The 23,757-nt window shown below is 49.2% G+C and overlaps 1 protein-coding gene across 3 annotated transcripts in view; it reads left to right on the forward strand.

Moving 5' to 3' along the window:
* The first annotated feature begins 1,353 nt into the window (after positions 1–1,353).
* The window catches only part of spns2 (SPNS lysolipid transporter 2, sphingosine-1-phosphate), a 69,837-nt gene continuing 47,433 nt past the window's right edge, over positions 1,354–23,757 (forward strand). For all 3 annotated transcript variants that reach the window (XM_079737903.1, XM_079737901.1, XM_079737902.1), the window contains exon 1: positions 1,354–1,780. In XM_079737903.1, coding sequence (XP_079594029.1) covers positions 1,549–1,780 — 232 coding nt within the window. In that variant the 5' untranslated portion in view covers positions 1,354–1,548. The remainder of the gene's footprint in view (positions 1,781–23,757) is intronic.

The raw sequence follows: 23,757 nt of genomic DNA on the forward strand, positions 1-23,757 counted from the left end.
CGCCCCCTCCGGCACTGCCTAATGGGTCCTTCTGTATGGCTCCTCAACCCCCAGCAGAGAGTCCCTAAGGGAGTTGCCCCGGCCTGGCTCTCACTCTCCTCATAGTCTCCTTCCACAATGTCTCGAGGCACCAACATGTCCTCCTCACGTACCGTGGTGACAATGCTCTCCACATTGTGTCAGAGGCTGATGCTCTGCAATTTTTACCAAGTTTCTCTTCAAGATACTCCTGATAAAGTCAGCTGTTCCTAACATGGTCCCAGAGTTTCAGAAGCAAGGTAGACACACACACACGTGCACATACACACACATATGCAGCACACAGGCATGGAAACATATACACACATGCAGGTGCAAACAAGTACGTGAACGCATTGAGACACCGACGCTTGTGTGTGTGTATGTGTTTGTGTGTGTGTTTTTGTGTGTGTGTGTGTGTGCGTGGTTGGGTGGTTGTGTGTGTGCATGTGTGTATGTGTGTGTTGTGTGTGTGCGTGTGTGTGTGTGTGTGTGTGCTTGCGTGCGTGTGTGTGTGTGTGTGTCTCTGTGTGAGAAGTACACACCCCTGACCTCCAGAAAAGGAATTCCCAGTGTGGAGCCAGCTCTACCTGTGTGCCAGATTGAAGACATGCAGGAGATTTACACCATTAGTTGCCGTGCGTTTGACCTACTTACATACACACATCCCAAGGAGGCTGTGACTATGGTCCACATAGAGGAGGGCTGGCTATGCTGTTGATTGGCCATTGAATCAGATAGATAGGCCTACATAAAATGGAAAAATAAAGGTAACTAGGTACGTTTTTGTCCGCATAAAAGCATGAAATCAAAAGAGAAAAGGTAGAAAGGAGGATTTTCTCAACAAGTCAGTTAAAAAAACCGAGAGGCTAAATGACAATAAATTGTTACGATAATTCTAATTGATAATAACTTTAAAAACATTAAAGTGGCTTGCTTTGCAACCACATACAATTATTATTAGAATTATTATAAGTAGTATTTGGCAAGTAGATATTCTAATTACTATAATTTATAGCCTATTGTAAGCAGGCCATTACTATTATTCTGAGCGCAAACAATTATTTCTCTGATAGTGAGACTACTTAGCTAATCTCTTGGAGCATCACCATGTGAGAAAAATGCTATCGCGGACAAGACGGCAGAAGTCACCAGCAACATACCTGAGATGTCAACGCACTCAAGTTGCAATTCCCCGCATTCTGTAGAGAATCAGGTGCCTCCACCGACCGATTGGCTGCTGGCCTTAGGGGCGGAGCCTCGACGGCACGCCCACCACACTAGCACTTCAAGCCTCATAGAAAAATCACTAAGGAGCACATTGCCCGTCGCTGCACTGCTGAAGACATGATCCAAGGAGTGTGTCTCGCGTTGAAGCACTCCAGCCAATAATTTAAACGCCACACACCGCACGCACTCCACGTCGGATCTTTTTTTTCCTCTTTTTTTTCTCCGCTGTTACACGTTTTATTTTCCCTTCTGCCCCTGTTTGTCTCGTCCTCCTTTGCACTGGATCTTTCGTGCAAGAAGATGTGTGTGGAGAGCGATGGATGCGAGATCGAGGGCTGCAGCAGTTCGGATGAGGTGCAGACGCTCTCCGGCAGCATGAGTCCCGCTCTGAAATCCACCGCGGAACTCCACCCCTGCAAGCCCGGGCACAAATTCCGCGCTGCGCTGATGAGATGCAGGACGCCGACCGCTGCCGCCGGGATCCTGAGCTTCGGGAACGTCCTGAATTACATGGATAGATGCACCGTAGCCGGTAAGAGTCCACGCGTCCTTTTGTGCGCTCCCCTGAACAGAGCGGTCATTCTTAATATCGTGTTAATATTCTTGTTTGATTGATCTGAATATGGAAAACACTGCAGGCCCTATAACCAAACAACTCAGCGTTGGTAGCCTACTGTACATTCTACAGTATTTGTATGTTATTGTAAACGGTAAACGATGCTCTCAACTGATGAGGTAGAGATCGTCAGTGTGTAGTGTCAGTATTATATCACAGTCCTGCTATAATAGGCAAATCAAACAATGCCCACGCTCAGCAGATAATGCTACCATCCCGGGGATGTGTGTGCGCGTGTGAAGGTAGATGATTGTACAGGCCTGTGTGATTCAATCAAATCGATCAGCATGCGGTGGTGAATGGTGAGCGATAGAGGATTTCCTGGGGGATCATTGATGATTAATTATCTTAGGGTGACCTCGTCACTCAACTCCATCATCTGGTGTCGCTGTCAGAAGACCGCTTGGTTTTCGCGGCTCCCGCTGCTCTATTTAAACATTCACCAACTTGTATCATCGCTACGCCGGTTCTGTGCCGAAATCTGTTCCAAGCTGGACCCTATGATACAGATGAGCAGGCGTTTTGTGTTGGCTCTCTAAAGTGTCCGCACTTGGAGCTATTTATAAGGAAGATAAAGAATGGATAACCTTGTTATTAATCTATTATAAACACAATATGGACATTGAACTAGTTTGAAGTGGCACCTTTTGCCAACTGATTGGCAAATGTTGCTGATTGTGTCATTACATTTACATCTTCAACAGATGATAGTCCGAGGCCTGTTAAGGAGCTGATTCTCGTTTTTTATTGTTGAAGTCAACACTGATAATGGAACGTCTTGATTTTTCATCTTAAACTCTTAAACTGTCCACCTCCAGTAGGCCTTGTAGGAGGCGGCACCACCTAATAACCTGATATAGCAACTATGTTGTCAGGCAGGAATTATGTAACGCATTGCTGTGCAATTTATTAACAGCAAGCATACCCAGTTTAGAGATTTAAAATATGACAAACCTTTGCATATTTCCCAGCGTATCAGTTGTCAGCTTAGCCACCTGCAGTCTAGCCAAAGAAGCGCTTAACATCATCTAAAGGGTTAAACATATTGCAGCAAGACTAGAGTGTGTGTGTGTGTGTGTGTGTGTGTGTGTGTGTGTGTGTGTGTGGGGGGGGGGGGGGGGGGGGGGGGCTCATCTCATGGCTAGCTGTTCTTTATAATACAACAGAAAACCTCTCTCTTAATAAAATGTAATACACTGAAGTAACGTTGACACAGTGAGAGAAGATAAAATCCTAAGAGAACAGGAGACAGAATATAGGGACCTAGACTAGATTGCAAAATGTACGATCACTCTAAGCTGTAGATTTGGTCCTTTGTTGATTATTCAGTATTTCTCCGGTTCAGTCTGTCTGCAGTAGTGACTGTACTCCAGGGGACTGTGTGTGTGTCTGCATGGCACCCCCGTGTGTGTGTGTGTGTGTGTGTGTGTGTATGTGTGTGTGTGTGTGTGTTTGATGGACAGCCGTCCATATCTTATCTCCGCATCTCAAAGCACCACTCTGCCTCAGAAGACAGCTTTGCCAGAGAGTCGTATCCCATCGGCGCCTGTCTCCCCCTGTAGCTTTATACTACTACTACTGCTACTACTACTACTACTACTACTACTACTACTACTACTACTACTATTCTACTGCTACTACTACTTCTACTACTACTACTACTACTACTACTACTACTATTCTACTAGTACTACTACTACTACTACCACCACTGCTACTATTCTACTGCTACTACTACTACTGCTGGTGCTTCAATCAGGGGGAGGTCTCTCCATGAATGGGGTGTTTGACAGCAGCCCCTGCCCGTCGATGTAGGGGAAGATTCTCCTGCAGGTAGATCTGTGATCGTTCAGGTGAAGCTTTGCCTCTCCAAGGTCTGCTCTGGTCAGAGGGATGGAGGAAGTGGTTTCTGGTGCATAAATGTGTGCTTGGGAGAGGCGTTTGTGCGTGTGTCTTCGTTCTTTGTGTGGGTGGGTGAGTGTGTGTCTTGGTATCTCTCTATCTCTCTATCTCTCTTTCGCTCTCTATTACTCTCACTATTACTCTCTTTTTCTTTCTCTCTCTCTCTCTTTCTCTCTCTCTCTCTTTCTCTCTCTGTCTCTCTCTCTTTCTCTGTCTCTCTCTCTCTTTCTCTCTCTGTCTCTCTCTCTTTCTCTGTCTCTCTCTCTCTCTTTCTCTGTCTCTCTCTCTCTCTCTCTCTCTCTGTCTCTCTCTCTTTCTCTGTCTCTCTCTCTCTCTTTCTCTGTCTCTCTCTCTCTCTCTCTCTCTCTGTCTCTCTCTCTCTCTCTCTCTCTCTCTCGCTCTCTCGCTCTCTCTCTCTCTCTCATGCTGCATGTGTTCCATTGGGTCTTGCTGGAGCTCTCCGCCACGGCAGCAATTAGGTGTTGGAGCTGCTGGTGTAGCGTGGTGGGGACGGAGGAGGGGTGGGGACGGAGGAGGGGTGGGGGAGGAGGAGGGGGGTTGTGATGTATGGCATCCCCCCCTCCCCCCTCCCCTCTCCTCCTCCTCCTCTTCTTTATCACTTTCACAACATACACAGCACCTTCCTTCATAGCAGAGCCTACATACACGTGCATGTGCGCACCCCCACACACACACACACATAAGCACACATACGCATCTTCCTCCCAGAGCTGTCATAGAGTACACAGGCAGGTTTTTTTTCCACCTCTTTTTTTTTTTCTCACTCTCTCTCTTTCTCTCTCGCTCACTCTTTCTCTCTCCTATCCTTTCCTCTCGCTCTCCTCACACTGTATTTCATCATGTATTCCCTCCTTCTCACCCTTTCTCTCTCTCTCCCTCTCACTCCCTCTCTCTCCCTCAGTGGAAGGTTCTCACATCATATAGCGCACCTGGCTTATCTGTACTGGGTCTATAGTATACAATACAATCATGGACACACACACACACACACACACATACACAAATACAAACAAACACACACACAATTACATACGCACACACATACACAAATACATACACACAAACAGCTGAAAGCAAGGCTGAACGGGAGAGAGAGAGAGAGAGAGAGAGTGACTAAGAGAATGAATAAGAGAGAGACGGGGGGAGGGAGCGAGAGAGGGGGGGAAGGAGGGGCAGGCCGGGTACTGCAGTGGCGTGTCGTCGCAGGGAGAGTGGACACGCTACGGACTGCAGCAGCCTGATGGTGCTGCTGCTGCTGCTGCTGCTGCTGGGTCTGGTGCTGGTGGTGGTGGTGGTGGTGCTGGGTCTGGTGGTGGTGGTGGTGGTGGTGCTGGGTCTGGTGGTGGTGGTGGTGGTGGTGGTGCTGGGTCTGGTGGTGGTGGTGGTGGTGGTGGTGGTGGTGGTGGTGGTGGTGGTGGTGGTGCTGGGTCTGGTGGTGGTGGTGGTGGTGGTGGTGGTGGTGGTGCTGGGTCTGGTGGTGGTGGTGGTGGTGGTGGTGGTGGTGGTGGTGGTGCTGGGTCTGGTGGTGGTGGTGGTGGTGGTGCTGGGTCTGGTGGTGGTGGTGGTGGTGGTGGTGGTGGTGGGTCTGGTGGTGGTGGTGGTGGTGGTGGTGGTGGTGGTGGTGGGTCTGGTGGTGGTGGTGGTGGTGGTGGTGCTGGGTCTGGTGGTGGTGGTGGTGCTGGGTCTGGTGGTGGTGGTGGTGGTGGTGGTGGTGGTGCTGGGTCTGGTGGTGGTGGTGGTGGTGGTGGTGGCGTATGAAAAGATCCTTGTGCTCTGCTCACTAGCATCACTTTGTGACCCCAACCAGCACCACTACAGCAGTCGCAACAATGACGGGAAAATAACACACACACACACACGCACACACAGACACAGACAAGCGCACAAACAAACATCTGGGGGGGACACCAATAGAACAACAGGCATGGAAGGTCTTACGAACATGCACACACGCACACACGCACACACACACACACACACACACACACACACACACACACACACACACACACACACACACACACACACACATACACAAACAATGACAACGTGCATATCAACTACAATTCAAAGCAGACGGCTGGCGTTTTCCGAGATGGTGTATCGAACCACAAGAGAGGGAAACAGTTATATTGGAGGGTTTTGTTGTGGATTGATAGATTTAAAGCCAATATTCTCCAATGAAATACCCAATGCTTGTGCGTTGTAAAAACTACTATAAAAAGAAAACTTGTTATACTTCAGATGTCGACAGTAGAAATACACTTCAAGAACTGTCACTGAGTTTAGGGCAATAAAGGAAAATATTATTTATAAACGCATAAAAAGTCCTTTGAAATCGGTTCTGGATAATTGCACGAATGCATCGTTACTCTGCAATCCACCCCAAAGTCTGCAGTTGTACGTTTGGTGCTCGGTTAAGGCTTTATAGTCTTAATGTGCTCTTAACAACAGACGCAGACATACTTTGCCATAAGCAAGACTGACAGTGAAGCTTGTCTATAGATAAGTTATTCATACATCCAGTACTCCAGTCTCATCTTCCGCCCAGAGGTCTCGTCTTGTGAGTGCCCTACCTTGTTGCTGGCCCTGCCCCAGCTGCGAGTCCTCGAAGGCAGGCTAGAGGTGTGTGTTTTGAGGGGAGCTTTTTGAGGAGACGGTGTGCTGCCAAGTGGCATCAGCCGTCTCCAAACCTCCAGGAAGGTAAACAAAGTTCACGCCCAGCTGGTCTTCACCCCTCTGACCCAAAACATCACCCAGCAGAGAGCTGCCTCCGAGCCCTGACGTAGACATTTGAGCTTTTTGGTTTTAGCGGACTTCTTGCTTTCGTTTTACGACATGTCAATGAGAGTGTCTGGGTGGGAGAGTGTGCGTGTGTGTGTGTGTGTGGCTTTTTGGTGGCTTGTGTTTCAAGGCGTAGTACGTACTGTCTAAGAGCGCTAATGAAGTGGTTCACACTGAAGTCTGGGCTGCATCTGACAGGCGGAGGGAAGAGCTGAGAGAGAGAGAGGATGACACACTCACACACACACACACACACACACACACACATGCACACACTCACACACAAATACACACGCACACACAGAATCACACACAGACAGCGCCGCCATTTAAAAAACAATCACTTACTTTCTGCCTTTTAACAAAGAGAGAGACGCTAAAATAATTTTATTTGGTGGCTGAAATCCCAGTGACTGGTGGTCTCCACCCTGATCTCCACCGCAGACAGTCCGAGCCCCCCACGCCACGGCTTAGACTGGATTAGGGTGTCTTCAGGGGGATTCAAGGGTTCAGACAGGCAGCGGCACTTATTTGCCTGGTGGAGTCAACCCTGATCTGTGACAACCCCCAACAGCCCCGTCCATGTTGGTAGGGTCCCCATGGACCAGCGCCCCAGCCTGTGATCACTGTGCATCCCTGCAACCCCCAATATCCCACCCGCCATGAGAGAAGTGGGGTATAGGCGTCTTCTGGCTTAATCTACTCTAAACCTTAATATCAGGGTGTCCCAGATTATTGCAGGACCATGCCACCCATCCTCCCAGCCTCCTAGCCTTCCACCCCCCTAGTCTCTAGCCTCCCAGCCTCTCAATCTCCCAGCCTCCAAAGAGCCTCCCAATCTCTTAGCCTCCAATTCTCCTATACTTTTAGCCTCCCACCCCTCCCATCTTATATCTTCAAAGCCCCCCCCCCTCCTCCTAGCCTCCTAGCCTCACAGCCTCCTAGCCTCCTAGCCTCAGAGCCTCCTAGCCTCCTAGCCTCACAGCCTCCTAGCCTCCTCAGTCAAGAGGCTCATTAGTAGAGACCTGCCCAGTGTGTTTGCATGGAACAGCCTATGGGCACGTGTGCTAATCAGGTTCATGAATAATCACAGACACAAACACACACAAACACACACACACACACACACACACACACACACACACAGACACACACACACACACACACACACACACACACACACACACACACTCACATACACACACACACACACGCACACGCACACAAACACACACTTTTGTCAGCGTGTTAGTCAGATAAGTATGTCATGTGCTGAGCTGATCTAACCAGTCTGATAGACTGCAGATTCCTGATTTCGTTCTGCCTGCTTGCTGCTTCATCATTGTCTCTTTACATTTAGCCTGGATTGTTTTACAGCACTACATTCTAATTAGATACCCCGTAATCAGCGTTGACCTCATAAAGGAATTAATGGTGCTTTCATGGGTCATTGTTTGATCGTTTCTAAACCCCCCCCCCCCTTAATTCTATATAAAAGGCCCTGGTAATGGATTGGCACAATGGGTAGAAGCAGAGGTCCTAGATTAAGGAGGGTGTTTGGGGTCGCTATGAAGTAAGTCTTCACTTGTCACAAACTGATGCCAACACAGATAACATATACTATTAATGAAGATCATATATAATATTAATAAATACAGTGGATAATGTCAGAGCGATGCTGGCCTCCATCGCTAATGCTTTCTTAAAAGGGTTGACATTCTCCAGCTGTAGCAGATGAAAGAGAAGACATCTCGCGCGACATATTTCTTTAATTAGGTGCTGAATATGTCAAGAGAACCAAACAGAGCTCGTTCTTTTCCTCACTTAAGTGCTCTCCGTCGAACGCTTCGGGGTCTCCGCCCCTATCGCCTGCCCGCCATCGTCTCCGATTTGTCTCCCGTCTGCCTCAACACCCACTCGTTTAACGGCGGCCATGATTTAAAAAGTCCTTCGCTCTGGCGCTGTTGCCTGGCGGTTTCCGTCTGACGTGAACCTGCGACCAATGAAAGCACACCGCTCTAAATGTAACACACCTTGTGAAAGTTACTCCCTGGCCGTAACATACACACTTACCTTTACACTATGTCCATATGTTGTCCCCTGTTTTAGTTCAATTGAATGGCGGTTCAGTATGAAGAATGGGGCCACTTTCACTGTTGTCTACTTACTGTTCAGAGGCATGTTATTTTAGGAGCAGGAAGAGTTGAGGGTGTCAAACTCAAGGATGTCTTTAGTAGGCTGCAGACGTTGGGGATCAAGCCCAGTATCTTTCGACTGGGAGTCAAACACCTCCTTTGATATATAGGATCAAATTTGGATGTGTCTGAGTCCTTTCCGGATGGGTTTTCACCAAATATTTCCTCTTAGCTAAGACCCTGTTTTCCTCCTTATGCTATTCCTATGGCTGTGGGAAAAGGGCTCTGTGTTGGTCTTTAGCTTCTGATTTAGCTAGCGTCTGGAATAGCAACAAACGTAGAATTAGACCTCCGGCCTCATCCTACACCAGCGTGGGCCCTTTCATGTGGGTGCACACAAACACACACACACACACACACACACACACACACACACACACACACACACACACACACACACACACACACACACACACACACACACACACACACAAACCACAGACGCACACGCACACCCACACACACTTGCACACACACTTCTCTAACCACTGGTTTGACCCTGTGACCTCCTGTTGCGAAAGCGCACCGCGATGGCTTTAGTAGCGGTCAATGCAAGGAGATAGAGAGAGTGTGTGTGGGGGAAGTGTGTGTTTGGCAGGGTCGGGGGGGTGTAAGGGTGAGTGGGAGGCGTGACTGGATTCATTTGGCTGTTTGTTTGTTTGTTGATTCTTTTTTGATGTGTCCCAACCTTGTACGTCCTCATCACTCAGCAACACCACACACACACGCAGGCACACTCACACGCACACACACACGCACACACACACGCACACACACACTCACACGCACACGCCCACGCACACACAAACACACACACCAACACACTGTAAAACCCAGCCAAGCTGGTGGTTTGGGGGGGGGGGGGGGGGGGGGATATTTTTATACTACACCAACTCCTTCTTCGCTGCCAGGCGGTGGAGTTTAAAAACAGCCCTCGGCGAGACCCCTTCTCCTGAACACACAGCCGTGTGTTTACACTAGAGTGGGCCGTTCAGCAGCACACACAGTGGCTGTTCTGTCGCCCGACCCGCACTTTGCGTTACATCGCGGCCGCACCGACCACAGAGCACTCCTGTTGACCCCTGACCCCTGCTAATCACAGTCCACCGCTTTGTCATTACACGGCCCGTTCAAACAGCGCAGACCAAAGGAGCTACTTGTTGACACAGGGAGTCACCTAGCCTAACCCGCGGACGGCCCGGCTCGGTCACACACAGACCCCTCCCCACCCCTGTGGGGTTGCTGGCCTGCGGCTCATTATCCCGCTGTAGATTAGTGTGTTTACCTGCCCTTGATAGCCCGGGACCTTATCGTTTGGCAAACTTCACAGTGTTACTGGGGAGGAAGAACACCCCTTCCTGGTGCGTGATAACAGACAGAGCGGTCAAATAACAGTTCAGGTCTGAACTCTGAGACGGGGAACGGGACCTCCGCTGCGTTCTGTCCCTGACCGTAAAAAGACCCGCGGTAGCAGGATGTCTCTCATAGGCCGCAGACGCTGAGGGCGTGTGGCTGCCAGACGACGGGGCATTTAATGAAAGAATTAGCATTCCCTAACCGCATTATCGGTTAACTACCCCACATGCGCGCACACGTGCACTATTCAACACACACAAGCTCTTCTAGTATAGATCTATATGGTAGGCTTTGTGCCAACGGGAGACTGCTGCTACCCAGCTCCTATAGCCATTTCCCTGGCACCAACGCTAGCGTTGGTGTGTGTGTGTTTGTGTGTGTGTGTGTGTGTGAGGGGAGGATCTCTTCTGTCTGAAGGTTATATTAAAATAATCCCCTGAGCCCTCTGCTGTTCTTGGACCGGAGACGACTGCCACCAACATTGGGGACACACTCAGTAAGAGGCAATAAAATGAGTTTTATATCCATGCTGCACACACAGGCCACACACGCACACGCACACACACACACACACGCACACACACATTGTCCCGTGCACACAGCCATCGACAGACGCGTGCGCGCTAAACGCTGCATATTGATCGGCGGGGAACGAGGTCAATGTGTGGCACAATTGACGCGGCTACAATCTCGTCAGGAAGCGGAAGTCAGATTGGATTTTCTCCCGACAGACGAGGACATTGTCCTGGTGAGGGCCGCCATTGTGCTGATGAGCACGGGGCAGTGGGGGCCGCTCTGTGGGGCCGCTGTGCCTGTCCAGCACTCACACCCCCAGAGGATAGCAAGCCAGAGCAGGATCCGGTGACCTGCCGCCCAACGGTCAGGTTTAACGGAGTGGCCCTGAAAGGTCCCCCCAACCTCTGACGCACCGCCCGCTGTGTTTATCCACAGCAGCCGCTTCTTCCTTTTACAGGAAATTTCCTTTTGGTTTTTCCACTTTTAAATGTGCGGGAGTTAATAGCCACTGGCGTGGGGGTTCTGTGATCTGTTTATTCACCAGGCCTGGATGAGGTCTTGGGTGTGTGTGTGTGTGTGTCTGCGTGTGTGCCTGTGTGTGTGTGTGTGTCTGTTGGTCTGGTCTACTATGTGTGTGAATGTTTATGGATGAATCTGTTTGTGTACTGTATGTGTGTTAGTGGTTGTGTTGTGTGTGTGTGTTTGTGTGCGTGGGTGTGTGTGTGTCTGTGTGTGTTTCTGTGGTTGGGTCTCTATGTTTGAATGTGTATGGATGAATCTGTTTGTGTGTGTGTGTGTGTGTGTGTGTGTGTGTGTGTTCATGTCCATGCATGGATACCCACATATTTTTTCATCAATATATGATTTCATTAGAGGACAGCGGCGCTAAATGCGCTGGTGATGCGGTCTCCTCGCTGATAGTAATATCTGATATTCATTACTGTGTTGCACTAGCAGCAGATGGGGGGGGTGAATGGGGGCGCTGACCCCTGTCAAACGCTCCGATAGTCCTGTTAATGGCAGGGGTCGAAGGTTGACCGACATAAATACAAAGATACAACCTGACGACCGGTGCACAAACCAACACACACACACACACACACACACACACACACACACACACACACACACACACACACACACACACACCATAAACACACAGTACCCAAGCAAACCAGTCGTACACACGCCTTCCGTACACAAACCCAAAATGTTTTCTGTTTCCACCACTTCTTGTTTGTAAGTGTATATGTGTGCGTGTGTGTGTGTGTGTGTGTGTGTTGCTGCTGTAAAAACAAACTGACGCCTAGAATTGAAATTCCTCTGAGCTGGTGTCACCGTATGTGTGTTCCTAGCTGGCCAGTGACCGTGTGCCACCTCAGAATGTCCCCGGCCTGTCTGCGGCCTGAGGAAGGCCCGGACTCACGCTTTCCCAATGGGCTGGGGAGCGTCTCGCGTCGCAGCTGCTAACTTTTAAATCACCGCCTGATAAATATCAACCCTGGATGTCGTTGAGGGCTTTTGTGCGTGCGATGCCTGGCTAGTATCGAGGGTGGAGGTGTGGTGGGTTTCTACTCCGGCACGGATACCTACCCCTCTCCTCCCTCCCAGGGTTGAATATTACAGCATTCCTTTGATTCCTCAGCCCCGTCAATGTTTACTGATCCAGGGTTAAATCTCTACCCCACAGGCCACCTATCGGCGCTCCACATCAAACAGATAATGCATGCAAACGGGTTAAACACACATATACCCCCAGGCACCCCCCGTCCCCCACACACACACTACACACTTACACAGGCATATGTGCACACACACCCCCCCACACACACACACACACACACACACACACACACACACACACACACACACACACAAACACAAACACACACACACACACACATATACACCCACACACAAACAAGTATGCACACACACACACACACATACACACATGCATGTTTACAGCGCTAAATAGGGACCACATGCACATAAAACTGTGTTGCCTGTAAACACACCAACACGCAGCACGACTCCCTACAATTTATCTCAATAAATCATAGTTTCTGTTGATGTATTCTTCCTCAATATCGATACTCCACCAGTAGGGTGGAACTCGCGAAGACGCCGTTTTTTTCCGCACGTAACCCAATAACCGTCTCATTTCACGGAGAAAATCTCTCATTGTTTACGAGCCGAGCTCGCTCTCCCTCATCTGTCTTGTCTCCCGCAGTCTGAATTGGGGCCCTCGTCGTGTGAGGTAGTTTGTGTTGACGTTCGTTATTGCTTTCTTTAAACGCCGCAGCCTGACAGCCCAGCAGAGCAGAATAGGGCACCAGCTCCGGTGTACGCAGCACTTTGTTTAGCTCACACGTGATCGCAGGCCCCCAGGGCCCTGTGCCACATGCCGCAGGTATGCGGGGCCCGTCCTTCATGACACCGGCCAGGAATGCAGAGGATGCAGAGAGGGCAGGAATGAGGAAGATGCAGTTCTGGTTGTGCTTTCCCACGCTCTGAACGACGCATCTATACCATCTGGTATGACTGCCGCTGCACCGCTTGTCACTTCCTGGTGCAGGAGCGGACACGCACGCACACACCTGAACAGGTGCGGCGCAGCTGGGCAGTTGGAAGTCGGCGGGGCAGTTTCCTGTAAAACATGAGTTAGGGAGCTGTCTTTCCTCGCAGCCCCCTTGCACGCCCACCATATTAATTTCCGTCTTCAAATCCCAGAGTATAGATCAGGGAACGGCGTTTTGATGAGTTCACGTTGAGTTCAATTCATTGCAGAAAAATAAAAATACATCTGGGTCGTCCCTACCGAGATGTCGGATGGGTGAAACCCCGGCGAGAGTAATGAGATGTATATGGTATTCATGAGAAACGGGAGAATCAGCCCCGGAGCATCTGATGACACCGTGACACACTGCGCATGGTAGGGACATACACGCGAGCACGTTCACACGCACACACCCACGCACCCAAAAGCAGTCTCTCAGCAGCAGTCTCTCAGAGGCAGGCAGACAGTAGAAGCTGCGTGTCGTGAGCGTGACTGTCGGTTCTCGTCGTTATTGTACGCAGCTAACCGGTAGAGCCGTGACCCTGTCTGCCCGAGGTTAGCCATTTAACCATTTAGCGAGAGACTCCACGTCCTCGCCGTACGACCGGCCTCTGGTTAAAGAGCTTCTTCATGGGGCGCCCAGCTGGCTCAGCGGGAAGAGCCTGCACTATTGAGGCTCAGTCCGCAGTGACCCGGGTTCGAATCCTGCCCGTTTACTGCACGTTCTCCCCTCTCTCTCCCATAACTTCCTGTCTATCTCACTCTATCATAAAGCATAACAAATGCAATACTTGCTTAAAAAATTAAAAAGTTAAAAGGGTTTCTTCAAGGCCATGAAGACGGAAGCAGGCTGGATGAGGTTCAATCATCATAACTACTCCTTAAACGTCAATCTCCATTAGCTTTCTAACTCTCCTGGAGCACCATACATGGTAGCCAGTCCTTCTAGAATGGGCTGACAGACTCACTCAGTCGGAGCGTTTGGGAAAAAACCGCAGCGTTTGTGACTGAGGGAAATTCTGATCGATCCTGCAAAGTTGACTATAAATCTGTATAATATGAATATGCTGTCAGAAGGCGAAGTAGACCAGGCCAAATGGCTTCTGTGTCTTCCTCTGTCGTCGTTTTTACACTGCTGGGTAACAGACGCGGCACGATATGAGCAGTGTCTTCTCGCCATTGGAACCAGCAGCATAAAATTGCCTGCTTCTGTCTTACGTCTGGTTAGCTCTGTCTTTTAAGTCACGGTCCTGTGACTGCCTGCCTTCTCTGCCCTGCTCACAATGGCACAATAAAGCTCCTTTAGGAAAGCTCAGACAAACAAGCTTATACAACAAAAAAAAAGAAGACATATAAAAATGAACAAAAAGGAGCGGGGACATGACACAGAGAATTGGCGGGACGGCTCTTTTGAGAAGCACATAGTTGAGCTCAACCGTCTTTGTTCCCCCACGGAGCCCCAGGGTGCGTATGTAAATAAGAGTCATTTAGCAAAAGATAATCTCGTGAAGCATGCCTCGACTGTGTGTTAATTATGTGGTTAGGATATGTTCAGTGGTCCCTTAAGGGGATTCCTGGGTGTTCTCCACTACATATAATCATTTTGAAAGGAAGGAAGAGGACACAGAGAGGGAGGAAGAGCAATGGCCCCTCATTCAGATGCAGTGTATAATGACATTAATCCTTCATGCTGTTATGTAAAGAGCCATGGGATTACCCATGGGATTTGATTGGATTTCACGTGTGCTATGACTGGCCCGTGTTGGCACTCACGCACGCACGAACACAATTGCACGTGCACACACACACACACACACACACACACACAAACAAATGCACACACATGTGCGAAGACACGTACAGGGTTGTCCCATTCCAGATATTATTGCGAACCAGAGATCCAGTCTGTAACCGTGTTTTTCCACAGGGTTCGGGTTTCAATATTACTATTTGTATCGCTGAAAAAACATTACACTATAAGGCCTTTATGTCTGCCTTAAAGGCAAAATACTAAACCACATGTTTTCTGGAAGGTCAGCGAACCGCGGAAAATGTTAGCAGCATTTCCCGGTAGCGCTAACTAGCGCAAGATATTATGTCGGCCGCTCTCAAACAGTTCACCCTAAAGAAATATCCTCCCATTAACCATCCCAGTAGCACTCAGACCTCCAGCCACACTCCTCCTCCGATTGCTATTCAGTGTTCCCCAAAGACTCTGGTTTTGATCGCTCCCCCCAACCCCCAGCTCATCCCATTCCATTTCATCAGGAATAACTCGGCTGTGCTCTGCTGCTCCTCTTCCCTATAGCTCTCTCTCTCTCTCTCTCTCTCTCTCTCTCTCTCTCTCTCTCTCTCTGTCTCTGTCTCTGTCTCCGTCTCTCTCTCTCTCTCTCTCTTGGTCTCTCTCTCTCTGTCTCTCTCTCACTCTCTGTCTCTCTTTGTCTCTCTCTCTCTCTCTGTCTCTCTCTCTCTCTCTCTGTCTCTCTTTCTCTCTCTCTCTCTCTCTCTCTGTCTCTGTCTCTCTCTCTCTCTCTCTCTCTCTCTTTCTTTCTCTCTCTCTCTCTCTCTCTCTCTCTCTCTCTCTCTCTCTCTCTCTCTCTCTCTCGTGCTGTCATCTCACACACAGGCTTGGCGCTGCTTGGTGTTTCTTTCATGACTTATAGGTTTATCCGGCTCTACTGTTCAGGGGGCTCTCCTCACTACCATTAACTACCGTAATAAACAGCTTTTCTGCTGATATATGGGATTCACTGGGGGCTAAACGCCAGCTTTGGAGAAATAACACCCCATTAACCAAAAAGAATGATGAAAATTTGAAAACAAACTTTCTCATGAAAAAAGTTGTAGGTAAACAATTATACTGTCAGGAGGAGACTAAGGAGGGGACTAAGGAGGGGACTAAGGAGGGGACTAAGGAGGGGACTAAGGAGGGGACTAAGGAGGGGACTTTAACTCGGCAGACCGGTCCGAGCTTCAGGAGGTCTGCGGAGAGGCGAGGGATTGGTTCCCAAAAACGCTCCCTCTGACCAATGTTAAAGGGACTCTCGTTCATCTATCACAATGCAATGAACAACAACACACACACACATCCAGACCCACACAAACACACACACACAACACAACACACATGCACAGCAAAAAACACAGCACACATGCTCAGCAACCCACACACACACACACACACACACACACACACAGCAGACACATGCACAGACGTGTGCAGACAGGGAAACAACAAACCACACACACACACACACACACACACACACACACACACACACAGCACACACACACAGCAGACACATCCTCCCCCATGCACAGACGTGTGCAGACAGGGAAACAACAAACCACACACACACACACACACACACACACACACACACACACACACATTCTCCCCCATGCACAGGCGTATGCAGACAAGGAAACACAAAACCCCCCACACACACAAACACACACACACACACACACACACACACACACACACACACACACACACACACACACACACACACACACACACACACACACACACACCCCCACACACACACACACACAGAAGCAGGTGATTGCACACAGGCATCATCGTGAAAGACACAACCACCTGAGTTATGAGTCTTGTTTGTGTCGGCTGAATGTTTCATGATTATATATGGCTATAGCTGCAGGCTGCTCCTCTAAAGGTCTATCTAGCGGTTCACAGCCTCTGGCTCCAGGCTGTAGCCAGGATGCTGAGCTAGAGGTGAGTGCCTATAGGAGGATCTTCCATGGAAGGATCTCAGCTGGTGTGTGTATGTGTGTTTGTGTGGGTGGGGGGTTAGGAAATTAGCCAGCACTCACACCTCTCCAACTGCATTACACACATGCCCCCACACACACACACATGCACACACACACACACGCACACACACACACACACACACACACACACACACACACCTACACACACACACACACACACACACACACGATCCCCCACTGTTTTACTATGGCAGTACGCTGATTGCGCAAATCGTGTTCTGCCAAGCCCCCTCGAGTCGCACGCACAGACACACAACCACGCATACACACAAACACACACGCACGCACACACATCTGCAGCATGTTCCCTCTCAGTGAGGCAACGGGAGAGGAAGTGAAATGGAAAGAGTGTCTCCGGGTCGCTGGAGCAGCGGCGGTGGTGGTGGTGGTGGAAGAGAGGGGGGGCGGGGGTGGAGAGGTGGTGGTGGTAGAGAGGGAGGGATGCGGGGGTGGAGAGGTGGTGGTGGTGGTGGTGGTGAGGGAGGAGAACAGTCGGTCAGGAGGCCGTCAGCCACAGTCGGGCATATTTGTGGTCAGCCTTCTCCTCGCTTCAGTCTCGACCGCCATCGTCCCGCCCAGGCTGCCCCTGTGCTCTCTCTCTCTCTCTCTCTCTCTCTCTCTCTCTCTCTCTCTCTCTCTCTCTCTCTCTCTCTCTCTCCCTGTCCCTCTCTATATCTCTGTCTCACGCTCCTTGGTTCTATTTCTCTCCCTCACTCGTATAAATCTCCTCTTGCTATGTGTTTCTCCTGTGTCAGCTCCCTCCCCTCGCTCTCCAATTCTTTCTCTCTCCATTGTTTTGTCTCACACTCTTAAATCTCAACCAAGCCCCGGAGACATCAGCCTGCCACTCCTCTCTCCCTCTCTCTCTCTCTCTCTCTCTCTCTCTCTCTCTCTCTCTCTCTCTCTCTCTCCCTCTCTCTCTACCGTGCTGCTGTTTCCCAGAGTTCCCTGCCTATTGATCCTGACCACTTGTTAAAGGATGGTGTGGAAGAATCCCGCCACATCAGCATAGTGGTACCCCCAACTACCCCCCTGTCAGTTTTACTCCAACCAGAATGAATGGCTTCCATCCATGTCACATGGCACGCGCAATACACACCCACACACACACGCACACCCCCAACGTCCACGTGTGTGTATGCGTGTGCACAGAGGTGGAACCTGAGTAAAGCGGAACACAGACACACATGGAAACTTGTGTTTTACTGAAGGAACTCACCCCTGACTGACCTGAGGTGGACCCATTCCCTTACTCACCACCCCTCTCTGTGTATATGTCTCTCTGACCGCCTGCCAGCCAGCCGGCCTGCCTGCCTGCCTGACTGTCTGCCTGTATGTCTGTCTTTTTGCCGCTCTGTCTCTCTATCTGCCTCTCCCTCAGTCTGTCTCTCAGGTTGTCTGCCTGTCTGTCTGTCTACCCCTCTGCCTGTCTGTCCACCTACCTGCCTGTTTGTTTGTCTGTAAACCTGTGTTCCGTCCTCCTCGCTGCCTGCATCTGTCGGCCTCTCCTGTGTCTCTGTTCCTCTTGTGCTCGGCGGCGTCGCGGCGGCTCTGAGCTAAATGAGCCCACTCCTCTCCTCTCAGCCTAGTTCCACCCAACAGAAATAGAACCCGGGCCGCGCGGGTCCGCTGATCTCTGGGGGGCCGCCGCCGCATATCAGGTCTGCCCTGCTTTAAGATGACGGGGTTCAGCGTGTGTGTCCGTGTGTGTGTGTGTGTGCGTGCGCGTGTGAGTGTGTGTGTGTGCATGTGTGTGCACGTGTGTGTGTTTGTGCGTGTGTGTTAGTGTGTGTGTGTGTGTGTGAGAAAGAGAATGTGTGTCTGTGTTGGTTTGTGTGTCCTCTTTTGCGTTTGCGTGCAGCACAGCTTGTCAGCGGAGTTAACACTTCCCTTTAGAAGCGATAGGATTTATGGGGTCCCCGGCGGAGAGGAACTGAGAACGGGAAGGAAGGAGCGCGGGGTCCCTGTAAAGGGGTCACCCTCTCTGTAAAGGGGTCACCCTCTTCTCTGGGCGAGACGGCTCGTTCTTTACTATAAAAAACATGTAGGTCAGATCCTTTAGCGCTTGTGCTGTTGAAAACCTTGCAGTGGAGCACGTGGCGATGCACTCTATGTGTCTGCGGCATTAAATCTATGTATAGATATTATCTACAGATAGACGTATAATACCCAGAGAGGACATCGGTAGATTGACAAAACTTTGCAGTTGAATTCACAAATCATCCCTTCATTCAGGAAACGTCATGGGTCCGCCCCGAGCCTGTGAGAGCGCTAATTTCACGTGGAAGAGAGATCTCTTCCATTCATAATATTGCTCAAGGCAGCGTTTGTAGCCCATTGAGGGATGGCCAAAAGGAGAGGGTTTGTTTTGAAAGGGAGAGCCTGTTATGAAGGAAGACTTTATGAGTGGGCAGTATAAGTGTCAGACTGCGCCCTGCGCTGTTTCAGCTAGGCCGGCGTCACCAGGGACCACACGCGAGAACACAATGCAGAGGACTGGCGGGCAGCTCCGTGCTAATTGTTGTTTGTGTGCGCTGTCTACACGGGTGTGTTGCTGTTGAATAAGGATGTTGTTGGGGTTTGTCGTTTTGTAAGCTTGCATCTTTTTTTTATGAATGAGCTTTTGGGTATTTATTTGAAGTGCTTTGTTATTTGTATAGTATTTTATCTAAAGAAACGTACATAGCTCACAGAGTTTTGAACAGTAGCGAACAATGTTTGTAAGCTGTGTTGTGTTAGGCTATCATATATACATGAGTTGATAGGTTTCGATATGTGAAATACCCTTATGAGTGGTTTTGAATAACCTATAACAAAATTTCGGGGAAAGATTCTACAAAAATGCTATTAAGGAAATGTGCATTCAGTGTGATGAATAACTCACTCGGACAATTAAACTAAAAGCAAATGACTGGGTCACACCACATTTAAATCAGTATTATGGTTTTAGGGGAAATAGACTATCTCCAGTTTCTATTAGAGACCCTTTAAGGCAGATTCACCTCATTATATAAATGGATCCTACTGTCAACTAGTATGTACGTGTGTGTGCGTGCGTGCGTGTGTGCTTGTGTGCATGCATGCGTACGTGCGTGCGTGCATGTGTTTGTGTGTGTATGCTGTTTTTGTGTTCCTTCTGAGTGATCCACATTCCTACCATGTTCCTGTGACTCTTGCAGACAGAGAAAAAGACAGAGAGACTGCAAGACAGACAGATAGACAGACAGATTGATAGACAGACACACAGACAGATAGGTGGTCCGAGAGACAGACAGACAGGGAGATAGACAGAAAGACTGACAGACACCAAGACAGACAGAGAGACAGACGGACATGAAGTTGGATTGACAGACAGACAGACAGGCGGATGGACTGAGAGCTGGACAGACAGTTGGATTGACAGTCAAACAAACATGGGGTGAGAGAGTTTCATTGAGATGTTGAGGAAAGAAAGAAGGATGTCAGGTCCTTTTGGAACTCACTCCCTTGACCTTTTCCTCTTTTATTGGCCGATGCAGTGTCTCCATGGCAACGGTGACCCAGCAGTGTGGCCCACGGTCAGTTGGCATATGAAGTCATGAGACAGCACTCCCGGCGTCTCCTCCTGTCTGAGTGCACTCGGTGTACCAACCCCAAAGTCATTAGGAAACAACACACACACATAGACACACTCACAGACACACACACACACACGCAGGCACACACACGCACGCAGGCACACACACACACACGCACACGCACACACATATACACACACACACGCACACACATACACACATGCACACACACACACACGCACACATGCACACACACACACACACACATATGCACACACAAACAGACACAGTCACATACACAGCTGCAATGACAAAGAAACAGACACATACACACACGGAAACAGGTAGACAACAAGAGTAATATTCAGCGGGATGGAGAGATGCAGAGATCAAGACACAACCTTAAAATGATGGGAGGATATAATAATAAGAATCATAACAATGCCATTTGGTGGAGGCTCTCATCCGAAGCGACTTACACCACCATCGGTGCATACAGGTTTTAAAATGACAAAAGGAATTGGAGGCGGCACAAGAGAAAGAGAGAGAGATTAAACCTGCAGGGTTGGTCAGGTTGCAAAGCATACACACAGCTCACACACCCACACACTCCGCTCTCATTGAAGGCAGGTAATACCCAGTACAGCTGGTGTACATGAAGTCAGACAGATTACAAGAGCTTGTTTGTGATACTGCTTATTGCACCTGAGCCCCGACGTTTTCACCCCGTGCCAAAGATAGAAACCACCCATAGGGATATTTGCAGACATCACACGTTTTCTATGACAATGTCTGCCAAGCTAATGTTCACGCCACTTCTTCAATGATGATCATCATTACAGCAGCACAACAACGCTCAGGCCCCAAAGCACACAAAGTGCGAATCTGGCTCCCTATTTGTATCATATTGTTACCAATATAATCAGATAGTTACAAATATAATCATACTCTTACAATTTGAATCACATTGTTACAAATATCATATTGTTACCAATATAATCACATTGTTACAAATATAATCACAATGTTACAAATATAATCACATTGTTACAATTTGAATCACATTGTTACAAATATGATCACATTGTTACAAATATAATCACATTGTTACAATTTGAATCACATTATTACAAATATGATCACATTGTTACAAATATAATCACATTGTTACAAATTGAATCACATTGTTACAAATATAATCACATTGTTCCAAATAGAAGCATATTGTTATAAATAGGATCATATTTTAGCAAATAGAATCACATTCTTACAAATAGACTCATATTTGAATGGAGGATTTTCACCTTTTGGATGTGAGAATTCAAAACACTATTGTAAGTGCTGAGGCCCTCTGCTAGGTGAGTGCTGAGGTGAGGGGCAGCGTGGGCCAGACAGGTGCTCACTCTGTTCACCGGGGACGGCCCGCCATCTGCTGCCGGCGTCCCTCTCCCAGCAGGCCCTCTGTGTGTGTGTGTGTGTCTGTGTGTCTGTGTGTGTGTGTGTGTGTGTGTGTGTCTGTGTGTGTGTGTGTGTGTCTGTGTGTGTTGGCGTCTGTCTGTCTGTCTGTGTGTGTGTGTGTGTGTGTGTGTGTGCATGCAAGTGTGTATATGTGGGTACCGTGCGTGCGCATGTGTGTGTGAATGTGTTTATGTGTTCATGTGTCTGTGCGAGTGTGCGTTTGTGTTGGCATGTGTTTCCGTGTACCTGCCTGTATGTGTGTGTGGAAACAGGTCTGATAAGTGTGTGTGTGTCTATGTGTGTGTGTGTGTGTGTGTCCATGTGTGTGGTTGTGCCTGGCTAATTAGAGTGGAGCTGTGCGGTGCTGAACAGTGATGGGACTGTTAGACAGGCCCAACCGGGGTGACACTTGGGAGGCAAAGGGAGTGACATGGCACTGAGTGTGTGTTTGTGTGTGTGTGTCAGGGTGTGTGTGAGTGTGTGCTTCAGTCTCGTGGCACAACCCAGAGGTAACTCATGGATCTGCTGTTCTCCGTGTTTGTTTGTGTGTGTGTGCATGCACCCTTGTGTGTGTGTCTCTGTGTGTCTGTGTGGGTGAGTGTATACTTGTCACATATGGATTTCATTGTGTACATACGCGCAACGTCACTACCCTGAAACCAGCGTGTGTTTGCTCTTCTGTAAGAATGCAGATTGTACTGTGTGTGTGTGTGTGTGTGTGTGTGAGTCTGCCCGTGTGTGTGTGTGTGTGTGTGCATGCGTAAGAAGGCAAGCAGGTGGTCTGTCTCTGAGACGACTCCAGTGTGACTTAAGTATCAGCCACACAGAGTCACACAACTTGTAGTGCGGCATATTTAGAAACGATTATAATAAGAGCCATTGCAAATTCAGAGCCATAGCAAGCTAGGAGAGGTTAGGCTGCAGAACTCAATCCAACAAGGTCACACAAAGAGTCTGGTTTAAAACCCCTTTCCGTTACGACGGACAGAAGGACAGTTTTTATACTAATTGGCAGTCCTCTGGGTGTCTGTAATAGAAGACTGTTGCAGAGTGTGTTCCGGGTCTGCAGGGGAGAATAGGAGAAGCGTCTGAGTCGCTTTTTGAACACGTTGGTCATGCTCTTCCATTTTCGTGAGCTAAATTTAAATGGCTATCTGCAGCCTGACAGTCTAAGACACACGCTGAGGCGTGCACGCACACACACAACGACAGACAGCCCCCCCCCCCCCCCCCCCCCCCCCACACACACACATATACACACGCACACACACACACACACTCCACCAAACAGCATGAAATGAATAAATCCATACCCCTTCCACCCTGTGAATTCCACACCATCCAAAATATAGATGAGGTTGCACACGGTGTGAGATTCCCAGTGTATCCCATGCGGCCGACGCCTGTGCAGATACCATGGGTGTAGCTGCTTCGCGGGCTGAGAGATGGACGTGTTGTGTTAAGGACAGTGTATCCTTTGCATCTGCTAATGGGGGGCTTGACTTACAGCAGGGAACGCGGCCGCAGTCTAATTGTTATGATGAACCGATCTGCAGCTGTTCTTCATCCGACACGATCGCCGGGTGTCGTGTAGCTCATCGGCTCGTCTCGGCTTGCCGCAATGTACAGTATTTCCCCCCCCCCCCCCCCCCCCTCTCTCTCTCTCTCTCTCTCTCTCTTCCTCCCCATTCTGGAACTACTGCTCTAGGGTTACAGCGAGGGGAAAGAGCTCACATCAAAGGC

The sequence above is a fragment of the Pollachius pollachius genome, assembly GCF_949987615.1.
Source record: "Pollachius pollachius genome assembly, chromosome: 6".
Lineage (NCBI taxonomy): Eukaryota > Metazoa > Chordata > Actinopteri > Gadiformes > Gadidae > Pollachius > Pollachius pollachius.